The sequence below is a fragment of the Strix aluco genome, chromosome W (genome assembly GCF_031877795.1).
Source record: "Strix aluco isolate bStrAlu1 chromosome W, bStrAlu1.hap1, whole genome shotgun sequence".
In the NCBI taxonomy this organism is placed as follows: domain Eukaryota; kingdom Metazoa; phylum Chordata; class Aves; order Strigiformes; family Strigidae; genus Strix; species Strix aluco.
In genome coordinates, this window is record NC_133970.1 from 1,960,642 (window position 1) to 1,977,090 (window position 16,449).

At 45.5% G+C, this 16,449-nt stretch overlaps 1 protein-coding gene across 1 annotated transcript in view; it reads right to left on the reverse strand.

Annotated features, from left to right (window-relative positions):
- The window catches only part of LOC141917708 (netrin receptor DCC-like), a 632,583-nt gene that overhangs the window by 158,028 nt on the left and 458,106 nt on the right, over positions 1-16,449 (reverse strand). Inside the window, exons 10-11 of the mRNA XM_074811102.1 lie at positions 2,149-2,297; positions 231-369 (exon numbers count right to left, since the gene is read on the reverse strand). Of these exons, the coding sequence (XP_074667203.1) occupies positions 231-369; positions 2,149-2,297 (288 nt within the window). The remainder of the gene's footprint in view (positions 1-230; positions 370-2,148; positions 2,298-16,449) is intronic.

Consider the following 16,449-nt stretch of genomic DNA (forward strand, 5'->3'; position numbering starts at 1 on the left):
AGACACAGGGATAATGAACCAAACCAATTATCCTTAGAGATGAACACCAACTCAGAGGGTTCCACTGCAGGCAGGTACTGAATCTCTGATTTCTGTCCTGCACATTCAATAATTCCCTCGCTTCGTTGCCACCTCTTCCAAAATATGGTGGGAGAAGACAAAAAAAATCTGATGATGGCGACTGACAGACTCAACCTGCCCACCCCCAGGGCCCCTCCGTTCCTACTCACCATCCGACAGCGTGGTGACTGTCACGTCCTCGGTGGAGACGCCGGGGCCGTAGCGGTTGTAGGCGAGGAAGCGCAGGGTGTACTCGGTGAACTTCTTCAGCCCCTCCAAGCGGTAGGAAAGCCCATCCACCTCCACGTTCTAGCACACAGGGACGATAAACCAAGGGGAAACGTGACCACCGGCGCCACGGCCACACTGAGGGATGAGTGGATTAGCGGTGAGCTTTTCACTCTTTGAGAAGTAGAGTTAAATCCTTATTTAAGTTCATATAAAATACCATTTGTAACAGAGGGGCTTGTTATAGCTCAGTTCTCGGGGCTCGTCGGCAGCCCTGACCACGACTTTGGGATAGAGGGGATTTCAGTGCCTCAGAGGTTGGTTTAGTTTCTCAGGGCGCAAGAGAAAAGGGGGGTTTACTGGTGAAGCCAGTTGCTGCCACTTCATAGGTACATGATAGGGAAAGGAAAAAATAAAGGCAGAGCCAAAGGGGAATTTTGGAGAAAAGAAGGAAGTAAAATAAAGCAAGAAGAGTAAAAATGGGGATAGTAAAAAAGTTCCTGTAAGCCTACTGAAGCACCTGCCACAAGACTGCTGATACCTGTGATTATCACATGCTATCAGGTCAGAAAAAAGACATCTCCGCTTTCCTCCCTGCCCTATTCTTTGCTAAAAAACTGTCCACTCCACCCGCAGAGCTCGTCTCCACTGCTACTGCCACACTCCTATCAAATACTGGTTATTAAACGGCCCGTGGGAAGCAGTTTGCAACCCGTAGAAAGCTGCTTGTTTGCCACTCGAAAGCGTGCGCTCACGGCAGACCTAGGAGCGCAATTACGTGCACAGCAGCAACGCCAATTTTTGCTACGAGCACCCATCAGTCTGGAGAGGAACTGCACCGCTTCTAGCTTGGATTCATATTATTTCACCCTCCCACTTGAACGAGGTTACAAGGAGCAACTAAAAAGATAGATGTTCTACAAAGATCACGTCTAACAATCTGCCATTAAAGTGTTGATGGTTTTGCACGATATAGAGGGGGAGTCTAAAGGGTCTTTAAGTGCTCTTTGGCGTTATTCTGAACTTTCAGCGTAAAGCTGAGGAATGCTTAATATAGGACAGGCTGCTGCCTTCACTTTCTACCTCCTGGACCCATTTTGCTCTGGTGTAAATTTATTTTGCTTCAGTTGCTCTTTTATTGTTGGTCTGTGCAACATTTACAGAATCACAGAATCATCTCGGTTGGAAAAGCCCTTGAAGCTCCTCCAGTCCAACCATGAACCTCACACTGACCATTCTCAACTCCACCAGATCCCTCAGCGCTGGGTCAACCCGACTCTTCAACCCCTCCAGGGATGGGGACTCCCCCCCTGCCCTGGGCAGCCCATTCCAACGCCCAACAACCCCTTCTGCAAAGAAATACTTCCTAAGAGCCAGTCTGACCCTGCCCTGGCGCAGCTTGAGGCCATTCCCTCTTGGCCTGGCGCTGGTTCCTTGGCTCAAGAGACTCATGCCCCCTCTCTGCACCCTCCTTTCAGGGAGTTGGAGAGGGCCATGAGGTCTCCCGTCAGCCTCCTCTTCTCCAGACTAAACCCCCCCAGTTCCCTCAGCCACTCCCCATCACACCTGTGCTCCAGACCCTGCACCAGCTCCGTTGCCCTTCTCTGGACACGCTCGAGTCATTCAATGGCCTTTTTGGAGTGAGGGGCCCAAAACTGAACCCAGTCAACTAGGTGCAGCCTCACCGGTGCTGAGACCAGGGGTAAGATCCCTTCCCTGTCCCAACATTTACGTAACCTGGAGGATTAATCTGTAAAATCCCTCACTCTGAGCCTTTACGGTGCTCTAAAGACCTGCACATGCCCCCACCAAAGAGCTCCTTGTCACAGGGAGAGCAGAGCCGCTCCAGTCACCGCTCACCTGCTCTCTCCCAGTCACCGTCTCTGTACAGAAGAGCCTGTAGCCTTGAACGGGGCCGTTCGCGTAGGCAGGAGGATCCCAGGAGAGGAGAATCGAGGTAGGTGAGGTAGACACAGCCCGCAGGTTTTCCACTGGCCCGGGGACTTGCACTGCACAGAAAGAAAAGGACGGCGTAAAAATCCCGTTCCCGCATCGCCCACGTCCCCGACACATGGCACGACGCAAGCCAGCATACCCCCCCGAGGGATGCACTAAACGCCTCAGAAAGTCCAGACAAAATACAAAAGGGCTGATAAACCCGTGAAAAACACATTGTAGAAAGACTATTTAGTGAAGGTTTAGCGCCATGAATACATGAAATACTAAAATGGATTGTTCCATCTAGGCTACATTTGCGCCTTCGGCTCAGAGGATGGACTTCATCTTAAAATGGAATTTCTGGGAAATAATTAGCACAAATATCTAATGCACGCCATAGATGCATTTACCTTGAGGTAGCAGGAAATCGGAGGCATGCAAATCTGATCATCCAAGACCAGTTCATGCAGAAGACTGCCATTAGAGGAGCAATTAGTAAAACCTGCAGGCAGACACCAACATGCCACCTGACATGGGCAAAGTCACCTCACGAACACCCTGTAACTGCCAGCTTAAAGCTGCCTTCCAGTGAGGCACCGCTTAGTTGTGCGTGTTTCTGTCCCAGCTCTGTACATACCAGCTTAATGCTATTAAATTATAAACTGATTTGGTGCACCGCAGCAGGCTTTGGTTTCTTTTCACAAGCAATTAGCCTCTGTTAGCTTCTACTTACACTATTTGCACTTATTGTGCACTTGTACCCGTTATTGCTATCTATTTAAACTCCTTTATGCATTACTCACTCTATTTTAGCTCTCTGAGGGATTGCAGATGATGGCTGAGAGCATTAAGGACACGCTCTCATGAAGGAGGGAGCCCACAAAGGCTGGGCTCTAGGCTGGTATCCCTCTGTTTAGCAGTGGCACGAGACTGCTTCTGCGAAGCCACCGAAATCTGGGAGCACGGAGCAAGGCGATGGATTTCATACAATCACAGACTGGTTGGGGTTGGAAGGAATCATAAAGATCATCTAGATCCAACCCCTGTGCACCAGGCAGGGACACCTTCCACTAGCCCAGGTTGCCCAAAGCCCCATCCAACCTGGCCTTGAACCCTTCCAGGGAGGGGGCAGCCACAGCTTCTCTGGGCAACCTGTGCCAGGGCCTCCTCACCCTCACAGGGAAGAATTTCTTCCTCATATCTAATCTAAATCTCCCCTCTGTCAGTTTAAAACCGTTATCCCTGATCAAGAGTCCTTCCCCCGCTTTCCTGTAGCCCCTTTCAGTCCTGGGAGGCCACTCTAAGATCTCCCCGGAGCCTTCTCTTCTCCCAATTAACACCCCCAACTCTCCCATCCTGTCCTCATGATTCAGTCAAAGACATCACACAGCTCCTCACATCAAGCCCCGGGTGACTGGGCTGGTCTCAGAGCTGACCTGCTTTGAGCAGGGGCCGGCCCAGAGACCTCTCATCATCTGCGAGCCCTGATTTGCACTTAAAAGTTAGGCCTCGCTCATATAAGCTCCAATATTTATATGTAGCCCCAGTTCTGCTCTGAAATAATATTCCTGTGTTTGCGCGGTGCCCAGCACTTATAGAAATTGCAGGGCTGTAACAAGCTCATCTTATAAATCAAATAAAGACAACAAAAGTGTTAAAATACCCCATCCTTGAAACTGTTATCTGGTTTGATTATTTCTGAAAGTAGAGCGGTTTGCAATAGGTCTAGCTTTAAGTAGAGATCATTTGAAATGCAAAATTTAGATTGCCTTGACACCAGATCACACTGGTGGGTGAAGAAGCACAGAACTCCTCCTCAAATGACAACGCAAAACAATCCCTTTTAATTGTTAAGGAAGCCATACTAAGCCACCTTTTGTTATAGCGACTGTATCTTCAAGTGCTCCAATTTCACCCTGAATGCAAATTATCACACATCAGCTCCATCACGCTTTTGGATGTCAGCTTAAATCACTTATTAAAACAAGAGAGCTAAAAAAGCTTCATAAACTCCTATCGCTACCGGCAGTACCAGAAAAATCACTCCCCGCACGTCTCCGCTGGACCTGACCCCAGCGACGACTGATGTTGGGAGATGAGGCTATGTGGAGTTTATCTCTACCTTCATCTCAAACTCAAGCAAAATTGGCAGAAAAAAACCCCCGAATGATAATTGTGGCAAAAACGTAAAGGTCAAGCAGAAGGTTATTTCTGAAAATCTTCAACACCAAATAGCACCTTTTTATTTTCAATAGGGAGTGTGCTGTGGCATAAAACAAACTCACCAGCTATTGTGCAGCTGGCAGATAACAGAATTACAGCTCTGAGAACAGGCTTTCTGCAAAGTTACATCCCCATTACGAGGCAGTTTCACACTAAGAGCTCTCTTTTGTAAATCTGGACGTGTGCGGTGCGCGGCGATAGCCGAGGAACGCCTGACCCCGCGCTCCCTGGATCCGTCCCTCTCCCAAAGAACGGGGATGGCAGAGCCGGGCGTTGGAGAAAGGCTCCCAGGATGTCACCGACAAAACACTGATAGCCTTTCATCACAATTAATTTCAGGTTTAGATGCAGCGTAGATGCATTTAAAATATTTTTATTTCCTTCGCCCAGCTTTCCTTTTCACGCTATTTCAATATTTCTGACAGGCACTCTAATGTGCCTAAGGTCTCTGTATTTGCAGCACACACAAAGCATTTAATAATCTCTCCTGATCCCTTCTGTCAAATAATAATCTTGTGAAAATTGGCATTAAGTTTTAAATCTTTCCCTAAATTCTTCTTTTTCTAAATAGCAGAGCAGCCTGCAAACTGCTTTACATTCCATTAAAACAAGACATTAAATCATGTTTCTTCTAAAGTCAGTCTTTCACAACTAACAGCATCCTTTCTCTAAGAAAAAAGGATAAAGGAAAGAGGGCAGGCAGATGACTGATGCATTTTCCTTTACCATGTGCTCCAGATAATGCTTCAAATTATTAAAAAAATCGCCGTTCCTCTGAGAATGTCCTTCCGTTCCCACAAAAGATTAGTTCGGTGCCTCAGACTGTTTCATAAATACAAGATACAACAACTGCTTGCAAAGAGTTTGATGCTGCTCTCACAACTGCCAGTTTGGGGGTTATTTGGTGGAATTACTCCCATTCAGTGGCAGTAAAAGCAATCAGGTCCAAAGCCAGAAATGGTCGAATGCTTTGCTTTTTTTCTTCTGATGCTGATTTTAGAAATACACATTAACTGCCTTTCTGTTGTTGCTAACGGTAGCTGCCAGCGTGGCTGATCTTGCATTACCGGGAAAAATAGCTGTATCCACGCCGTGCTGTAAGAATGTGCCTCGCACTGCCCCAAAACCCCACACTCCCAGGGCTGAAGGATGATACTCACCATCAGCACCTGACATACACCTTGATTTTAGGTATATATTCTTGCAGAATTAAGTACCTGAGTTCCTAACTTATTCCCTGCAGAGCAGTACTGTCGCGTTTCCAATCTGAGCTGGGCCCAAAGAGGCCTGTCACAGAACTTCAGAGAATCATCTCGGTTGGAAAAGCCCTTGAAGATCATCCAGTCCAACCATGAACCTCACACTGACCGTTCTCAACTCCACCAGATCCCTCAGCGCTGGGTCAAGCTGACTCTTGAACACCTCCAGGGATGGGGACTCCCCCCCTGCCTTGGGCAGCCCATTCCAACACCTAACAACCTGTTCTGTAAAGAAATACTTCCTAATATCTAGTCTAAACCTTCCCTGGTGCAACTTGAGGCCATTACCTCTTGTCCTATCGCTTGTTACTTGGTTAAAGAGGCTCATCCCCAGCTCTCTGCAACCTCCTTTCAGGTAGTTGTAGAGGGCGATGAGGTCTCCCCTCAGCCTCCTCTTCTCCAGACTAAACAACCCCAGTTCCCTCAGAACTGTTCTCCACGTAAAAGGGTATGTTTTGCTTTTAATCTTCCAGCAGCTCTCAAATTTTATGGAACGTAGGCTATTTTTGGAGCTAACCTCCTGCCATCAGTCCATATAAACCCAGAGAGGTCACCTATGGCAGTTGGCCACAGATGAAGTGCCTCCAGAGACCATCCATAACGGTCAGTGTGAGGTTAATGGTTGGACTGGATGATTTTCAAGGTCTTTTCCAACCCAGATGATTCTGTGATTCTGTAACTCATTCCCTACCTCCATCTTACAGAGCAGAGGTACAAATCCACGTCCTGTCCCAGCTGCTGATGCACCACCCACATGAGACAAGCCGGCAGCCTCCGGCAGGAGAAACAACCCTCAGATTCATACCCCCAGAGCACAAGTTGAGTCAATGCAGCTTGATTTTGGGGTCAGCAGACCAAGAGGAGCTCAGCAGGAGAGATTCACAGCCTGAAGCGGGCAATAGCTGCTGAGAAGACCTGGTTGCTTGTAGGGTACGAGGGCTTTAAGACCTCTAGTAACCCTGCAAGTTTGATTTGGTGTAGGAGAAGGAAGAGCAGGCATCTCTGCATTTCCTTATCGAGACTATTGACCCCGCTCGCGTTCACCTGCATTAAACCAGATGTCCATGTAGCCAACTTTTTGTCAAAACCTGCAGGAACACAATTTCTACTCTCATGAGCCTTCACTGTTCTTGCACAGAGATTTCCTCTTTGCTACCGTTCAGTTAAACTTCTGATAATAATAGTTAATAAGATACAAGAAAGATACAAGTACCTAAAATAGGAATGTAGGCAACTACATCAGAAATTGCTTGGCAACTGCCTAAACATGTGAAATCTCTCTCTCAAATCTGACATTTTCATAAGTTCCTGAAGCTCTGCCTTCTGCACCTCAGGCCACCCCGCCTGTGCCAGTGGGAACTTGGCTTGTAGCGAAGCCCCACTGGAGACCAGGAGGAGGAGTGCCTGAACTTGAGCACAGCTGTGGCACGTAACGAGTTAGTTAACCCAAGACCATTGCCTTAAGTTCTATCACAAGACACTGACTTTCTTTCAAGGGTCCTGCTGGGCTTCAGCCTTGAGCTCTAAGGCGTAGCGACGCACAATTCTGCACGGCAGCCTTGAGACAAGAAAGCAGAGCCCTAAACACCACCTGGAAGTTGAATGCCCAGACATGAGGTGAAAGGATCACGGTCTTACTTCGTTTCTCTCTCCTTCTGCTCCCAGAGATCTTGACTTTTGCTGCCTGTAGCCCAAACCAACCTCCTGCCTAACGGCCACAATGCTCATGCCCCGAGAGCATGACATTCAAGGCATTCATACTCTGAATCTTTTCAGGTAGAAGAGAGGATTAAACCTTTGCATTAAACCTTCCCAGGAGAGAGCACGTACCGTCGAGCACATACCACCACCATGCCTTCATAAAGAAAGCAAAACCACTTATCCCAACTCAATTTTTTTTAAAAGAAATATGCCTGTTAATTCTGAGTTAGGCCTCCTTGGTCTCCAGCTCTGTGTCAGGGTAGCCATCTCCATCAGGAAAGCTTCTTTTTTAAAACATTTTTCCTAGTGATTCATTCTTCTCTATAATGAGATGCAATGATTAAAATGTTCTTGTTATTACATTTCACTTCTCATTTAAACAGCTGGTTCTGTGCCGATCTGCACTGAAAACATTTCAAACATAAAACATTTATGAAGCCACTTGCAGTTATTGATAATAGAGTGCATGCTTTGATTGCGCCTTTGATTTTTTTTTCCCCCCTTCTTTCTCTGTAGTTAACAGCTTTAACGCTATTTCATTAAAATCTGGTTCCATGTTGCACGGAAAGATGCAACTTCAGAGAGCCTGCAGGCAGTGTAATTATTAACACAGCAAAACCTGTTTCCCCGTGCTGGACACGCTCTGAAGACGTGACAGTTGTTTGGCAGGACTGCCCCGGATGCCTCCAGTGCTAGCCACGAGAGCTGGCGTCGGAGTTGGCTTTTGGAAGGAGCTGTCATTTCTATTTTCACAGACTCTTCTGGTTTTCATGAGTTTGCCCTTGAACTCTTCACGTGGTGCCCAGCTGCACGCCACAGATGGATGCGTGAAACTAATATTCTTCGATTTGATAAGGAACGTGGGGCCAGGGATGATACCAGCCAGTGATGGGATGGAGGGGGCTCAGCACCGAACTCTGCAGCGAAGGGAAAGGGCCCCCTCGGAGCTGCCTTTTCCGGAGGAGGTTTGGAAATCCCTCCTCCTCCACCCTCCTGCTGCGGAGGGGCAGAGGCTCCAGGGCTCAGATGGGAAGCTCGGGGGGCCTGTTCATCGCCAGAGACCCCAAATGTGCCAGCGGGGCACAATCCCACAACACAAATTCCAGAAAGTCTGGACCAAGAAGCAGCTGGGGGTATGGTGTTGTCTTCTCATCCTGCGATCCAGGGACAGGATGCGTAGGAATGGCTCAGAGCTGTCCCAGGGAGGTTCAGGCTGGACATTAGGAAGAATTTTTTCACCAAGAGGGTGGTCAAACCCTGGAAAAAGCTTTTTCAAGAGGGGGTCGATGCTCCAGACCTGTCAGATGCATTTGGACAATGCCCTTAACAACACGCTTTAAATTTCGGGCAGTCCTGGGGGGGTCAGGAGTTGGACCAGATGATCGTTGTAGGTCGCTTCCAACTGGAAGAGCCTAGTCTATTCCGTTCTTGCCAAATAAATCTTTGACCAGAAATGGGTAAAACAGTGGCAGCAGAAGCAGCTCAACACCTATACTGGTACTTCTTCAATAAAGAAACTTGAAAAAGTATCTTCAATACCCAGCATTTTCACTGTCATGTTTATTTTGCCTGACCTTCAGACATTTCAGCACGTACCACAGGGCACAGTTCTAGGAATTGAACTGCTGTAACCAACCTGTTAGCCCTGCTACTAAACTCGGAAAGAGCACAACATTTTAAATGGTTTCCTACTATTATTTTTACACTGTACTGATGGGCTGTATTTGTGGCAGGAAAGCCACGAGACTGAGGACGGAGGAAGAAGTAGTCTTGCAACAATTTGCACTAGGGAGAAAATCTCTCTGAATCAAAATTTATTAAGATTTCACTAATGTCAATAAGCTATTTGAAAGCAACTATGGGGTGCAAACACGACCACTAAAATAACGCCATCAACGAAGAAATAGTCTGCAGTTAGTGAGATAAAATCATTTAGAAAACAGGCTTTTGTTACAAAATCCATCTGCTTCTGGGTGTCCAAACATGCCCTGCATTTGTTTGAGGGCTGAAAAATGGAAAGAAAAACCTTTCTGAATGGAAGAGCATTTACAACGGCTGGAGGCCCCGCTATGCACTTATGGGAAATGATAGCATCCGCAGAACTAAAAAGCAACTCTTACTGGCTTCAACAGGGACAGAAATTCAACCTTTTATTTGGAGAAACTGCACAGAAAGACGGGTTACAGCAATCCTGGCTCTGGCTCAGACTTCCAGAGGGAGCTTGGATAAATAATTTAATGCTTTTATGCTTCAATTTCCTTCCCATAAAATGGCATAATAATATATCTCCTACCCATTCTTTATCTTACCTATTTATATTGCAAGATTTCTGGGGTAGAAAGAAAGGTCCAGATAAAACAAAGATGAATGCATGTCAAAGGGAACCGAGAGAGAATTTCAATTCCTACATCCAAAGCTGTTTTAGAAATGCTTGGCAGCAGCTTGTCTTATAGAACATCTTCTCTATGACCTTCCCCTTCTCACAGAGCGCCTCAGTGGTTACCAACCCCCGGTGAGGCAGGATGATGGCAGCACCCGCGTTTCCGGTGGGAGCTGAGCGGGATGGTTAATCAAACACCTCTGTGACAAAGCGATGGGCTCCAATGTCCCCCAGAGACCACCGATAAGGAAGAGGCCAATGGACCGACCTCAATTGTTTAAATGATTTGGCACTTCCAAGGCACAGTAGGCTGGAGTGCACCCTTTGCTCAACTGCAGAGGTCCGAGAGTCTGTCTTCCATCTCAGGTCTAGTCCCTCCATTAAATTTGTAGAAATCATAGCACAAATGGCCTCGATCATAATTAAAGTCTCTAGACACGGCTGTCCTACAAATAAAACCTATAGAGATAACCTCCATTAAATTTGTAGAAATCAAAGCACAAATGGCCTCAATTGTAATTTAAATCTCTAGACACGACTGTCCTACAAATAAACCCTATTGAGATAGACCAAAAGGTTTGAGAAGAGCGTTGTACCACACCATTCAGTAAAATGTGGTGGCATTGGATCAGCTGGAGGCACCGAGCAGGTCTCTTCCCAGTGCCCAAATCAGGCACACAGAAATTTATTTCATTTCCAGCTCATTACCAGTGCCCCAAATCACCATTGTTTTAGGAAAGCTGGAGGGAGACAAACACATCCCTGGTGGTCTGCGGCTCGGCAGAGATTTTTGGATGAATCTAAGCAAAGGAATGTTCTTGCCCAGTGAAAGATCAGAGAGTGCCAAAGCTAACTGCCAGACCTGGCTGGTGAAACACCACTCCGAGTCTCACCACCAGTGAGAGGAAAGGACAGTGACATCAAAACGTTCCCCTGAGGGATGAAAGGATGAAGGAAATGGACCCTGGTGCAGAAAAGCTTCCAACTGCAACGTATTTCACACTGGTAAGGTGCCATCTTCATCCCTGTCAAAGGCCTCCCGCGCTTACCCGTACCCTTGGCCTGCACGTGGGGTAAATTCTGCCCCAACGAGGGGTGCTGAGCTCCGTCTGTCTGTCCTACACCGCTCCTGGCTGTGGGGGACCCAGGCAGGGCCACCGTGCCTCTGCATTGCCGCTTGCATCAGGGACCTCTAAATATGGAGATTTCATGCAAATGGTGCAATGCCTTGATTTGCATAGTTGATTAAGATATGCTCATCTGTTCTGCATTTTTCTTTTTTTTTTCCAGATAAAAGTGGCTTTAATTTTCCACTCCTTCGTGGCAAGTCAGTCAAAGCAAAGTATTCTCCCTGGCATAATGGTGCCTTTGCATCTCAGCAAACCTGGAGCAGAATTACAACATCCTTCTAAGCCAGTGAAGCTTATTATTTATAAAGAGCAATGATTAGGTTGACAAGCACCGAATTCTTCATATCAACCACCTCGATGAAGCACTAAAAGGCAAGAGCGTGTGGCGCAGACAAACCTCAGAAATGGAAAATCCCTCTTCTCATTTAGAGCATTTGGAATATTTTCACTGCAGCAGATGATTTCTGGTAAACATGGTCTTCACAGACATCAAAACATTTGGAAAAAATAACGACTATTTTTGCTTCGCAAGGAAAATGAAGCAAAGTAATTCCACAATGCTGAAACATCCAGTAATGACATTTTCAAACCAAAAGCAATGACATTTTGAAACCAAAATATTTATTTCCTGAATAATTTTGAAATCACTTGCACCAATTCTGGTGTAAGTTCTTCACAAGTTTTACATACTGGATGACAGAATGTAATATATTGTTTACTTAAAGCAAAAAAAGGAAAGAAATCAAGAATTGTTTCCACGGTACTTCAAAATACAACAGAAAATATGAGCCTCCAGCATCATGACTTCCTGTGAACCCCAAACCTCTGGTCCTTGCCCTACTCTCACTATCCTTAATCTATATTTAAAGAGTCTGATGAATAACACAAAATAGTTTTAAAAAAGAAGCACAAAGAGAAATGTTTTTAATAAAAAATACTGTCACTATTCTTTCTCAAGTAAATTTTAAGGGCATGAAAAATGGGCAGAGACTATTGTGAGGAGGGGAGATCTGTTAAGAACAATAGGAAAAAATATTTAATTTAACAGTACTTAAAATCCCTGGGAAATATCTGTAAGACCCCAGAGAGAGAAATAGTGGCTCTCCGCGGCGGGATGTGCAAAGGGATGTCTGTCAGACCAAGGCTTAGCAGATGGGAGGAGGAGGAGGAGGAGGAAGAAGAGGAAGATGGTTTCCCCTGCAGGTCATAGGGCAGCTGCGGGATGGAGGCAGCAAGACACGTGCTGAGAGCGAGGGCTACAACCAAGCAGGGAGTTTGTAGTGGGAAACGGGACTAGATCTTCCTCAGCATCTCACTCACCCAACTCCTCTGGAGCCCCAGGAAATAAAACACAACTTCTTTCACTGCTTTTGTTGTGACTCTCACCGGGACTTCCAGAGACCTCTGAAAGAACATCTCAAAACCTCCCAGGAACGATGAAGGTCAGAGCTATTTTCAAACCTACCCAAGCCAAAGGATTTTTAAAAAAATTTTCTTTTCCAGAAGGTATAAAATGATGAGTATGGGTCTCAGAAGAGAAAGTCTTTCTGGTAAGTGAGAACCTCAATAATGAGAAGGAAAACAACGCTTGAGCCCGGCGCTGATCCGCCACATGTTGGATGTACTGGCAATTCTGCCTGAAGCATGAAGCCACAGAGATACCTACTGTAGGAAGGATTCAACGTGTACACCTGATGCAGCACATATTCCTCATCTGCTGGGTTTCCTCCTCTGTACAACAGAGAACACCAAGACTTAAGAAGATCCCATAAAGAGGATGAAAAGGCTTTGAATTCAGTTTTAATTACAGTATATCATATAGCAATGCAACTTTCTAATGAGACTGACACTTTTCAAAGGAGGCAGAAGAGCTGGTCAGAAGAAGAAAAAAAAATAAAATCAAGCAACAAAACCCCCAAAAGTAAAGATTTTGACTGCATTATTTCAGTTAATTAAGATGAGTGATGAACAGCAAGCAATTTGCGGTGCTTTATACTGAACCCAAGACAATTTGAAAATTAACAATTTAACTTTCTGGGTTTGATTTGTTTTTTGCTTTAACTCTTAGTCTACCAAATGGGTAAGAAATTCTCCCACTATTAATTAGCCAAATCTGCCTTCCTAACTCACAGAAAAGAAGGGCTTGGATGACGTCTTCAAAGGATTAAGATTCCATCACGTCTTCCCCATTGAGCCCATTTTAGAAACGAAGAGATGATGATGTTCAGGAATGAAACGCCTTGCTCAGTGTCACTGCGTGAGCCAGCTAGAAACGTCACCTTCAGAGAACTTCTGGAGTTAGCACCATCGATTAGTAAGAATTAAAGAAGTATTTCATCAATCTTACAGCTTCAGAGGCACACGGCTGAAGAGCGATGCCGGGTGGAAACGCACTCAGTGACCGAGACTGTTTGGAAAGATGGAATTTTTTCAACTGAGTAAATATCTTTAAGAATTTGATCGTGGTGGGTTTTACAGAAGTACTGGAAGACACAGGCTTAGCTGGTCACTTATTCTGGTGAGAGGTGAGAATCAATTTAAGCCTTAAGAAAGACGTGCAGAATATTCTCCTCTCCTCTGCAACTTTTTTCCAAAGTCTCTAGGAAGCAGTGCAACATAAACTTTCATTTTTCTCTTACTTAATCCCTCCTTGTCGTAAATGGTTTTTACAAAAGTCTTAATCAGCCTCCCCATGATGCACAGGGAACCACATATTCATCAGGTGAGTGCAGATGGAGTCACTGAATCTGGCTTAAGGTACTGTATTTTGTTCTACAAGAAGAAACTAGAAATTCAATGGGAAATAGAATTTAAAAAAAAAAAAGGTCACGGCACTAAAGCTAGCCAGAGTCTGAAGAATAAAACAGCATGAGGTGATCTTTAATCTCAATTATCAATGCTAACAGCCTCTATTAACCAGCCCTGAGTCCCATTTAAACGTATCTAAAAAGCCAAATCTGGCCTGGTCACCCCCGCGGCACATACAGACCCAGCCCCGACGCGGCTGCGGAGCGCGGGAGCCGCGAACAAGAAATTAAACACGCTATAAAAACCAAACCACGGGAAACAAAAGGCAAAATTTATACTATGGATGTGTCCAGGACATCTGAATCCATATTTTCCATTGCCCAAGAGAGCGCTAAGGATACCAGGGCGAAGGCCTACGTGTTACCCGTGTTGGGGACAACCAGTGTCCTAACGACCAGGCTCAAGCAAGACCTCACCCTGTTCCTGCAGCAACCTCCTACATAGTGAAGCACCTTCCAAGAGCTGAGACTGAAGCAACTCTTCTCTCTCAAGACAAAAAAACTCTTAAAAGTCCGTGAAAAAACATGGTTGGGAAGCCAAAAGCAGGAATCAGACACAGAAAAACAGACATCGCCATCTTTTCCTTTAGGTCTGCCCAACTTGTAGAAAGGAAGATACGTTTCATTAAAATTTGAAGCAATTGAAACCCCCCCCCGCCAATGCTCCACATAAATTACTCATAAAATTAAAGAACCATGCAACAATGGCATAAAGTTACCCCAGGGTGTAGTTTACTGAGCCATTATGGAAGAATACACACAAATGAGGAGGATATTAATGACTCCACAGAACACATTTTTCAGTACTGCTTCACCCTTTCCTCAAATGACAAGAAAAATTCACTACCAAGGCACTGCACTGGAGATACCTACATTTCTGCCTGTCCCAGCTCTTTCATATAATGATAAATATATGAAATATATAAAAATATAAATATATAAATACCCCTGCACCTCGCAAAACAGACATTGCCCAAAACCAAAGCAGCCAATTCATTATTCAGGGTATTTTTTTTTTGCACACACAAAATTTGGCAGCGTGAGGATGCAGACTCAGACCAAGGGTTTTTTTTTTATACTTTAAAACAATATAAGGAATGTTGTTGTAAATGGATGGATGGAAAGCAGGAGCGCCATGTCCCCCGTTCCTCACTGTGACAGCTGATACAGGATGGGCTGCAGCAGAGAAGGTCCCCAACAGAGCCCATGGCCTCTGCAGGTCTGTTAAAAAATATTAATTGTTGTTACCTCAGTATATGATAGAAAGGGAAAGCCCTGCCACGAAGGATCTTGTTTAAGCAGCACAGACAGACCTGTGTACCTGGGCATCAGGAAGGAGAGAGGAAAAGTCAGATACTCAACAAATAGCCCAGGTTGGAAGGACCTCGGAAGATCATCTGGTCCAACCTTTCATCGACATCGTTTATTTATATTCTGGGGATGGAGGACCCAAGAGGTTTCAACGACAGACACTTGGATCCAGGTCTTAAACACAAGCTCAGGTTTTTCTCCGCCCACATCCGTGGCCATTTTGTGCTGGAGAAAGGGGCTTCTCATCTCTCTGGTTCCAAAAACCGGCTCAAACCCATCTTGGTGGGAGGTTTTATACATCACCTGCAGTGCCTGCCCAAACTCACTGCAGGGCTCTCACTTCAGCACGACCCTGACTATCGTCAGATCATTTAACATCGTTTCGAGCGACGACATTATCATCGTTGTGACTGAAACTGGTACCCAAAAGAGCTCAGTGGGGAGCAAAGGCGGCTCTCTAGTGCCCTCTGAACTACTCAGCACCCGCCAGCGGCAGGGTCTGGCCCTGCCCGAGGACCCTCACCAGCCCCAAGAGGTGACAATGTGACACCACCTCTGCATTGGTGGCTAAACTGGATGAATTTGATACGAGTCTTCAGAAAATTCAATTACTCCAGCACATGTTTATTCTGCACACTTAATTTGTGCAGATCAACATATATGGAACTGATTATTGCTTGACAAAATTGTCATCTCTGTGGGCTTTAAAGACATCCCTGCCTTCCCCTGCTTTTTCATGTGAAATTTCATTGCATTAATTTTAATGGCCTTTTAATTTTCTATGCGGTTTTGACAGTTGTATAAGAAATGTATGTTTAAAGAGATGGCAGCTGAAATTTTGCCTATGTATTTTTAACATTTCCTATGCAATAACGTCAAAGAATATTGTCTCCACTGAAAAACTTGTAGCAGAAAAACCCCATTACCAAACCCCAAAACTTTAATAGTTTCTGGTGCAATTGCTTTAATGCAATATTGATGGTCGTTTGTGCTGCTGATTGTCTTAGCAAGAAAATTCAGGTGCAGCCAGTCGGTGATAAAATAAAAATAAAATTACAAAGGGACTGATTTCTGAGGTTAGATGCACCAGCCTCTAATGAGAATGGAAAGTAATTAGAAAACTATCTAAGGTAGGTGTGCATCTCAGGGACTAAGAGGTCTCCTATGTCTCCTTAGTCTCCTACGCAAGCAAGATCACCATCTAGCTGCGGCAAAATGCCCCCCTCACTAAATAAATCCACGAAAAATCTCTATGTATCTGTTCCAGAATTTCCATTTTCAGGACCCTGAGTGAACAGCCCAGGTCCTCCCGGCTGCTCCCCACCTCGGGGGGCAACCACGGGGCGTCAGAGATTTGCTCCTCGCAGCCCAGCCCAGGAGGGGGGAGACATATGGGGACATTCTTAACTAGG